Genomic DNA, 10,592 nt, shown 5'->3' with positions numbered 1-10,592 from the left:
CACCAGTATTTCTACAAGAGCCATCCTTATGGTAATGTTTGGGGCTCCCTGTCATCTAGTTTGAGTTGTTCTATAGATCCAGAGGAAGATGAAGAAAACCCTCATTGCTATTTTTTAAATTTTTTGACTCAAAGAAGGGGTTAAAAAAAAAAATCTGATTTTTTTTCATCCTGATCACACGTATATTACTGCATATTGCTGTATATCTTTGTTGAGAATGAAGGGGGAGGCAGCCTGGCTCAAAGGAGCTTCCAATCTAATCTTGCCCATTAGGGGTTGCAAATGATTCATCCATACAGATACTTATCTGTCATCATAATGTATAATCACTTTAGTCGGTTACATATGAGTGAATCAAACATTTGTCAGTTATACACAGTTATCTACCCTCCAGTTATCCTTAATACCATTATGCTTTTCACTCCCTCCTCATTCATTCATTCAGCTACTCTTTCAGCTCCCAACCTATCTAACCATTTTGCCTTCCATTCTCTATCTTTCTGCTTCCTGCCTAACTACTATCTAGCATTATGTCCTACAATAACTCCCATAAGTGGTCTGTCCTCTCCTTTCCCTTACTCCTACTCGAGACATTATCTACCTGTGCCTTCCACCTATCTTTTTCCTTTCCCTCCCAATAGTTCCTACCCTCTCTATCGCCTCTTTTCCCTCACCCCTGGTATACAATAGTACTGCCTTGTTCCTACCATGCACCATTTGACCACTTTGGGTACTCTCTCCCCTATCTCTTCTATACTATTCCACCTTATCCTTGTTCCATTTCCTCTTTGCTGCCCCCCCCCCATCCTTTTTGAGACATTCACAATTTCCCCTATCAGTTTCCACAACCTACCCACCCTTAAAATCCTTAGTCCTGCCATTCCTTCTTATCTACCCCTCAGCCACTTACTTTCTTCTCTACATACAGCCTCTACCCCCCATTCCCCTACCTACCACTATTGATTCCCCCAATTCGCCCTCCCAATCACTGCTCTTACCCACTATCTCACCTTCTGTCCCAGCTGCGGGAACCGCCTCTCCCATCCCTGGGACCCGCTCTATTCCCAACATCTATCCACAAGTCTCTCTCTTGCCACTATTCTCCCCTCCCTCCATGCTCCTTTAACCCCTGTGACCTTATCCCCATCCCTCCTCTTAAGTTCCTCCCCTTTACCTGCTCACTCTGGAATACCAGAACTGTCTGTAACAAGCTTGCTTCCATCCAAGACCTTTACCTCTCTTGCTCCTTCATTGAAACCTTTTGCAACTGCTGCCCCCTCCTTTGGCAGTCTATCCTTTACACACACTCCACGCTCTAATGGCTACCAAGGTGGTGGTCCAGACATACTTTTATGTCCTAGCATCACCTTCAGCAGTGTCCCCTGTCCCTTTCCTTTCCTTCTCTTCCTTTGAGACTCACCATACTTCTCCCATTTTTACTTCTGCAGTCGTCAAGTGCCACTTCTCTCTGCTCTTGCGCCTTCATCTCTCTGCCCCTTTTGACCCAGTTGACCATCCTCTCATCCTTGACACCCTTCAATCCATTGGCTTATGCGACACTGTCCTTTTCTGATTTACATCCTACACTATCATTCCTTTAGTATTCACTGGTTGGAAGGTTTTTTGTTTTATCACTACTTTGATCTTTCTCTGGTGCCTGCTCCCATCCTGTGCTTTTATCTGTTCCCCAAGACTCTGTTCTTGGCTGACTACTTTTCTCTCTGTACACCTCCTCTCTTAGTCAACTCAACCTCTTCTTTGGCATCCTAAATCACTTCTATGCTGATGACACTCTAATCTACCTTTACTTCCCTGAACTCTCTCCCTCCCCTCTATCCTGTGTGTCCAACTGCCTCTCTACCATCCTCACCTGGATGGTTGGATGCTGCCTGAAACTCATCATATCCAAAACCTAGCTCAATAGCTCATCATCTTTCCACCACCTAGTGTCACATCCCCTCCTCTGATATCCCAAAAGGTTGATGTGTCACCCTCTCCACTGTTCCCCACAAATGCTGCCTGGGGGTCATCACTCCCCTCTTCTAATCCCTTGCACATTCCTGTCACCTCCACCTTTGCAATATTGCCAATTCGCTCTTGTCTCTCCATGAATGCCACCAATACCATCATCCATGCTTTTCTCATCTCCTGCCTTAAATATTGCAATCTTCTGGTCACTGGCTTGCCCAACAAATGTTTGTCCCCCATGAAGATTGTGCTGAGTGCGGTATTGTGGCTAATTTTCCTCTTCCGGCTTTCCTCTTCCGCTATGTCTCTGTGCAAAAACTCTCCATTCGCTCCCCATTTTCTCCAGAAAACAATTCAAGTTGCTTACCCTTACTTATAACGCGCTCTTTAATGCCTCTCCCTCCTACATCACTGACTTTGTCAAGAAATACTCTCCTACTTGCCCACCACATTTTGTCAATGACCTTCGCATCTCCCCATCACCTATCACCACCTCACACTCCCACCTTCAGGACCTTACCAACACTGCTTCCCACGTTTGGACCTTTTTGCCCACCCAAGTAGACCTGCCCCTAGTCTCAAATCTTTCAAATGGTCCCTCAAAACTCACCTTTTCACACTTGCCTACCCGGCCCCATCCTAAGACAACTTCTTAAGCTGGGTACACAGTACTCTGTTTTCAGCCAATAATTGGGCCAATCAGACGATAAACGACTGATTGGCTCGATATCACAGTAGTGTGTACCCTGGAACGATGAACGATCATCATTCCAAAGCACAGACCATCGTTTGAACGGATTGGTCGTACTGCTTAAAAAAATCTTGCTCAGTTATGCACAATGTCGGTCCATTTCTGCAGAATCCGCTGTCCTCTTCCTTCTGTATCCTCCTGCAGACCCTGCTGGTGCTTCTAGCTTTCACTTTCAGAACGCAGAGGCTGCACCTAGGGTAGGGGGGAGGGTGACCTTTGAGCTGTGTGTGCACGGCCAGACTTCCAGGCAGCAGCAGTGCTCCGTGCAGGCTGAGCGCATCCAGAGTGCAGTGAAAGTGACAGGCATCTGTCACTGCAGACATCTGAAGGTAATCACTATAGTGTGTATACACACATCGGCATGCTGATTGGGTCTTTTTTTTTTTTTTTTTTTTCCCTGTCGTTAGTGAATCGCTAATCGTTACCTTTTCCTGCCGTGTGTATCCAGCTTTACTCGCGCTCCACCTGCCCCTTTCACACCACCTCTATCGTCTCCGTTTACTACCCTAGTACTCTTAATGTTAACTCTCACAGGTTTGGCCCTCTCTACTTCCTATTCCTCCTCTTTTTTTGTAATGTTTCTTTTATTCTAGTTGTGTCTTCTTATGTAGTTGCTTTCTCTAGTTTCTTGTATTAATTTTTACTACTTCTGTTGTTCCTCTTGTCCATTTATCTTTTTTATCTTTCCTGTTACTTTTTGTTGATTGTGCGATGCAGCGGATTCTATGGCACCGAATGTATGCACAATGACCAAGGGATGCTTCTCTGTGTGTAGGGGGAGGAAGTCTATTCTCTCTGTATCCACCCATTTTCATACATCACAATATAGTAATAATTCTATTTTGTAAGTAGAACCTACTACACTGTTATTTTTTTCTATTACAGTTACATCTGGCTTTCAACGTATTTTCCCTTACAAAGATTTCAATATCAACAGAGACATACCTGCATTTCTGGATATTTTGGAACGTATTAATGATCTAGCACCCCTTAAAAGAATCAATTTTAATTGACACTTTTAAGCAAGTGTCCGTACAGAACATTTAATTATTTTTCCATTTAAAATATGTCACCTACTGTGATGTCATTTGGTTCTGATCTCATGTTATTAACAAGTGATGAAAATATAACCTGGAGATGGTGAAGGTTGTAAGCCTAAAAGATCAAATAAAATCACATTTATATCAAGACTAGATCACGTTTATGACTGGACAGAAGGTTAATAGACAGTCATAGAAAATAATAGATATGTACACATTTATCTACCGTATTTCCAACTATAGCACATTAGTAGAACTAAAAATATCTATCATATCTTTAGCAACATCTTCCCGTGGTTTAGAGTTCTTAGTGGTATTGTTTAATATTGAATTCCATTGTCCTGCCTCCCTTCCGCTGTCATCCTGGGAACATGCACTTCGCAAAGCTCTAAATTTGCCCTGATAATATGGGAATTTTTCTATTAAAATGTACCAGGTTGTCCATCCTTCACTTTCCCATTGAAAATCACCCATGTCTACATGTCAGTAAGTTTAATGTTATTATACTTTATAATTGTAAACGTCCCGTGCTCGGTTTACCTTTCCTTATTAACTAAACAGTCAATTGGACAAATAGTTCTGATTTGGTTCATTTCAAACTGTTTCTATTAACAGCCTTCAACTTCTGGATATTTCACAATGTAAACATATCCCCAGCATTTGGCAGAGATTTGTAATACAGCTGGAAACAGGGCTGGAAAGTGGCCAATTAGAAGAAAATATTTTACTGTTTAGCAGTCTGCACGTCATCGTGTGCTGCTGATAAATGTGAGACTGCGCAGGGCAGGGTGTGTATCTGACTGGGAGTATAATGTAGTATTGTTTCCTAGTATTGAGCAGCATTATTTTGGGGAAATAAGGGCACATACATTGTATATTTGAGGAGGTGCATCTTACAGGAGTTCTATTTTGCCATATTACAGTGAAAACCAGCACCAGAGGGAGGTCAGACTGAGACATGGAGCTTCTGTCAGTCTGGAATACAACTTTTATAGGACTCGTCGTTACTGCCATTGCTCTGCTTATTCATTGGGTGAAGAACAAAAGAAGAGTTAACTACCCCCCGGGACCCTTCCCGCTGCCTTTGGTTGGAAATATATTCCTTCTGGATTTCAACAACTTTCCTGAAACTTTATCAAAGGTAAACCTACTTATAATGCTGTAATCTGTATTTATTAGGGATGTGCACCGGCCACTTTTGGTGTCTCGTGTTTTGTGTTTTGGATTCGGATTTGCCTGAGGTTTTGGGTTCGGATTTGTTTCGCAAAACACCTGACGAAAGGTTTTGGATTCGGATTTATTTTGAAAAAAGCATAAAAAGTGCTAAAAACCACAGCACAGCACAGCACGAGATATAGCAGGACAGAGGACCACCTAACACAACCTCCCTCTACCCTGATCAATGCCCGAGTGAAGATGGCGGCGGCTAGCGGGGAATTTATAGAATACGAGTATCGCGAGATCCGACAGCGGTTTTATGACTCGAGCCTCGGTTTCAGTTTTGCAATTGGCGGGAATACCCGGATCTGTCTCGGATCCGGCTCGGATCGGCAATGTTCGGGTGGGCTCGGATTTCAGATATCCGAGCCCGCTCATCTCTAGTATTTATACAAAGAACATTTAAGCTTTAAATTGTACTTGTGGCTTACAAAGTGGCCAGACATTTGTGGGCTGAACTTGTAATCATGAGAAAGATGTCTATCCATTCACCTTGAGTCAGAGATGGACCTAGCGAGCTGTGGGCCCCGATGCAGGGAGGAGGGAACCAGGGCCCTGACCCACTGTACCTGCCATGCAGTGGGACCCATTATCTCCATGGGCCCCCGAGGCAAGGAGGTGGGAACCGGGGCCCCCGACCTTCTGTATGTGCCATGCAGTGGGCCCCATTATCTCCATGGGCCCTGAGGCAAGGAGGAGGGAACCGGGGCCTCCGACCCTCTGTATCTGCCATGCAGTGGGCCCCATTATCTCCATGGGTCCCGGTGCACGGCACCTACCGCACTAATGGTAGTTCCGCCACTGCCTTGAGTGGAACGATTATGACATACGTTGGGAAGGAATGATATATCATTAAACATCAAAGAGTAAGGGGCCAACAGAAGGGCAGGGTACTGCCTCCCTGTGCCTTCCAGGACAAATAAGGCTCTGTCTATGCCCCAGAGAAGTCACGTGTGCCTATCGATAGGCTAAATATTGCTACAGCTCATTAAATGTACTCGTTCCCTAAAAGGTGTCACTAACAGCTACATTGGCAAGCGCAAAATTGGAAAATCTTCCCAGGTACCTCTGTTACTGATTAATAATAGTATACATTTACTACACTTGCACAGAAAAGGAATTAAACACGAGCACATCCGCATTTCCACAGTTTAGGTGTTTAGTTAATCCTAATGTGTAGATTTGTTGTTGTACTTTGGTGTTATGTATATAATTATACTGTAACTCTGTTAGTAGGAGCAGAACATTACATTGGAGCATTAAAACAATATGTTGATGTATTGTAGAGAAGATTGAAGTTAATGTCTTGCCTCCTACAAGAATGTCAGAACTGCTGTGTTAAAGAAAAATCATTCAGCAGTTGCTCATTGCTTGCTGCCATATTTCCTTGAAAATTCCTCCCACTTGCAAGTGTTTTGGCTTAGACTAATAAATAAATTAGCCTATTAGCAGTGAATGCAACTGAAGACTTTGGTGCTTATGAAGTGTTGGACGTATGTCTGTTTCTTTGTTTTTTTTTAATATAATCTGTTTTTATTGAAGTTTAACATCGTATACAAGTATATGCAATAACATTAGCTCAAAATTCCAATACTTCAAACTTTACATTGCACTTCAGCAGATTGCGTTTTCACCCATGGTGAGGTGCATTCGCTTAATTTTTCTCAAAGGAGAAAATACGATAAGTCTGTTTTTGTTTTTGCATAAAATATAAATTGTTTATTTGCTGCACATGAACAATATGGAAAACACATACATACATTTTGTTTCATCTTACATTTACATCTCTGATTGGAGAGGCAGAATTGGGGAGGGAAGGGACAGGTGAATATAGGCCGCGTACAGTAAGTGGGTGTTCATGCAGATACAGAGACACCTGGCAGGAGCTGTATCTCTGGTGTGTGCTGTAGGGCTGGTGCGACAAAGTGATGATGATGATGATGACTATCAGGGGCACTAACTAGCCGCTTATGATAGGCTGATTGCGGACTGACGACTCCAGCTAATTTAATTTATTAGTGTGCCTACTATACTATATGAAATAACTATTGGCAGAACATATAGGCCGATGTCTGGAATAGGTGCCAGCGGAAGGTGAGAAGGATATTAGGCCACATTGGTGTGTTTGTAATACAGGATACACTGGATAGAGAAGTATATGTAACTTTGAGTGTACATGATACACAGGGAAGCAGGATACATAGGGACTTCCGGGCCCTAGACCACCAGGGGCCATGGAGACGGAGCATAGTGTTCCCTATTTAACAGTCTGACTGCCATTTATTCACATTACTTAATTGATATTTCCACTTGGACTGCAGCAAGAAAGATGATTACTACTTGATTTTTAATTTGTATTTTAATTATATTTTATATGGTAAACACAACTTTCCAGTTTATTAGTAACAGGGAAAAAACTTTTCTCTCTTTTGTATATAACCCTTCATTACATTATTAGATTGTGTAAAAATTTGCATCATGTGAAAGTCACATTTACTATTAATGATGTACTGCTTGATACATCCTGAATTGCGTATAAGTCTGCCAAACTCTCAGGAGCGCAAGCCATTCTCTCGCAGCCTGCTCACTTCCTTGTGACGCTCCATGATGTGATTAGTCATAAATCACATCATTTTTGCCCCAAAGGAGAAATGAAGATATTGCTGCAGTTCGTATCAGGGAATGGGGCAAATGACACAACAGACAATGCCCTGCCTCCTTCTGCCTTTGTACTTCTGCTGATCCCGGAGGGGAGGAAAGAAAAGTTGACGTAAATGCGCTTTTTCATGCGTCCGACTCTTCCTGTTTGTGTTCAGGGTGCAAATACGTCCAACTCTACGTGAGACACTTCATAATCCTCTTATGTATAAGAAGAGATGGCTCTTCCACTCAGCATGAAATGAGTTGTACACTACTAGGACAGATATGTATTAAAAATATTAAACTTTATTGCGTTTAAATAAAGAAACAACTAAAGCATCAGAAGAGTTAAACTAAGTAAGGAAGTGTTGCAGTTAAACGGACCACATCAAAAATTGGAGATATCCCAGCGAATTTTGTATTAATTTTTTTTTTTGTACCAATTCACTGAACTGGTTGGAGAGACGATACACGGCATCTTCAAGCATTTCTAGGGATGAACGTGTGCCATTTCAGTTGCCAACGTAGATACAAAACATAAGATCATCAGTCATTAAAGAGTTTCACTTTAAGACAACTGCTTTCTCCATAAAACGTGCACCTCCTGTACAGCTAATGGGGTACCCCTCATTACCTGAAGCTGATGAATGCTACACATTTATCTGCAGCACGTTGCAGTATGGGTTCATCCAGAATTCTCCAGTTGAGTTCTATGGAACCGCGAGTCCGCTCTCCGCTTCAGGTAAGGTTTGTGTACCCCATTTGGGGAACCCTCTGTTTGCTGGAGGAAGTGTCATGTTTTATTGAATAGGAGTTTTCCAAAAGTGACAACCCCTTTATCTGTAGGCATGACATCAACCCAAGGTCCCATACATTAGCAAATCTGTCCAGACAAGGTAAGTTTATGTTGAAATATGTACAACAGACTATGGGTTTATTTATATGCATGTAGTTACCATGGAGGGTCAGCAGATGGCGCTGTAGTCATACAGAGGTGTATTGTTTGTCTGCTGTATATGCACGTACTTGTTTGTTTTTTTTCTGTCTCAACTCTCTGTGTTCTAGAAGAGACTCTCCGGGAAAAGGAGGTGAGCTGAGCAGCTCATGTTACTGATATGTTATGTTAAGAAGCTATTACTGAAAGCTGTTGTTATACTGATCCTGGTACTTAGTACTATATAAAGAAGACCTACATCTCAAGACTCGTTCTGTCTGAATATAAGGTAACTCCTGAGGTGATTCTTTATCTATGAGACCTCCTGCTGCACACCTATGGTATCATCCATCGCAGAATGCCAATAGGTTATGGGCCCAGACTGGAGTCTATACAAGATAAAGTTATCAGGAGTGCATCCTAAGCAGCATCCAGATCACGAGCTGCACTGCAAGTCCCAGCAGGCACAGACAGCAGACTGTGTAACGTACACAAGAAACACCCAGGAGAACCTTGGAGAGAAAACTGTGAGTAAAACAAGTTTAATACCACAGAAGAATAGAGAGATTCATACAAGGAAGGGTTATGGCCAATTACACAGATCTCAGACTAGCTGCTAGCAAGCTTTCTAATGAGAACTATCAGACATGGAAGTTTAAAGTAGAAATGCTATTAACCAGAGATGATTTATGGGAAGTCATAAGTGCAGACAGACCTGAAGGAGAGGATCAGCAGTGGATTAAGAAGGACAAACAGGCAAGAGCCACCATAAGTTTACTGGTGGAAGATGATCAGCTTATATACATAAGACAAGAGAGTACAGCTAAAAACATGTGGATTGCATTACAGAGGGTGCATGAAGGATCAAGTTTGAACAGCAAACTATTCCTATTAAGAAAACTATACCAAATGAGATTTAACAAAGGCAAGACAATGCAAGAACACATCAGTGCACTACTAGAGATAACCATACAGCTCCGGTCAATGGGAGAAGAAATCAAAAGCAACCACATAGTAGCTATCCTCCTGTGCAGCTTACCAGATACATACAGTGCACTAATAAATGCACTAGAAATGAGACCTGAAGCAGAAATCACACTAGACTTTGTGAAGAACAGGCTTATAGAGGAGTATCAATGCAGAAAGGAGCTTGCAGAGTGCAATACTGAGAGTGACATAGAGAAAGCACTTAAAATGGTGGACACTAAGCCACACACCAGGGAAACAAGAGCATGTTTCAGATGCAAGAAAGTGGGTCACCTGAAAAAAGATTGCACCATATGGAAGACAGAGCAGCACAAACCACCAGAAAGATTACACAAACAAAGAGCCAAAGCCACACTTACAGATACAGGAGCACACAATTGGAATGGAACATTTAAAGCGACAGTAACCCAATTGTTGGAAAAGTGGTATGTCGACTCAGGAGTGACTAGTCATATGACAAACAACAAGGACTTCTTTACTGAACTTGATTTGAACCATAAAGAAACAATCTACCTGGCAGATGGAACAAATATCATTGCAGAAGGGAAAGGGAATGGTCAATTCCTATGCTCCAAGGGTAATGGCAGCTATGCAGAGATACCCGTAACAGATGTGCTATATGTTCCTAAGCTTGAAGGAGCACTGCTGTCAGTAAAGAATCTAGTAGAAAAAGGACTTACTGTAAAGTTTCAAAATAATAAGTGTTTTATCCAAAATGAAAGAGAAACGCTAGCTACAGCCAGAATAAGAGAACATTTATACTGTCTGGATATCGCAGAACAGCAGGCAAAGCTGAGCGCACAGAAAACACGCTGACTGTATTCACAAGTGGCATAGAAGATTAGGACATAGACACCCAGATTGCATAAAGGAAATGCAGAGGAGAGACCTAGCCAGGGATCTCAGTGTCAGACTGTTCGGAAATGATGAAATGCCAATGCTGCATAAAAGCAAAAGCAACAAGGATGACAATTCCTAAGAAAAGTGAAAACAGAGCTTCCAGACCACTAGACCTGGTACATAGTGATGTATGTGGACCTATGAAAACGCGAAC

At 42.3% G+C, this 10,592-nt stretch overlaps 1 protein-coding gene across 2 annotated transcripts in view; it reads left to right on the top strand.

The window, feature by feature from the left end:
• The first annotated feature begins 2,959 nt into the window (after nt 1-2,959).
• LOC142159136 (cytochrome P450 2D20-like) overlaps nt 2,960-10,592 on the top strand; it is a 32,131-nt gene continuing 24,498 nt past the window's right edge. Inside the window, exons 1-2 of one of the 2 annotated variants that reach the window (XM_075213761.1) lie at nt 2,960-3,048; nt 4,683-4,900. In XM_075213761.1, coding sequence (XP_075069862.1) covers nt 4,718-4,900 — 183 coding nt within the window. In that variant the 5' untranslated portion in view covers nt 2,960-3,048; nt 4,683-4,717. Of the gene's footprint in view, nt 3,049-4,554; nt 4,901-10,592 lie in introns of those variants that run through there. The other variant, XM_075213760.1, reaches the window with a different exon arrangement.

The sequence above is a fragment of the Mixophyes fleayi genome, chromosome 5, assembly GCF_038048845.1.
Source record: "Mixophyes fleayi isolate aMixFle1 chromosome 5, aMixFle1.hap1, whole genome shotgun sequence".
NCBI classification, from domain to species: domain Eukaryota; kingdom Metazoa; phylum Chordata; class Amphibia; order Anura; family Limnodynastidae; genus Mixophyes; species Mixophyes fleayi.
This window is presented reverse-complemented; position numbering and strand designations above follow the sequence as displayed.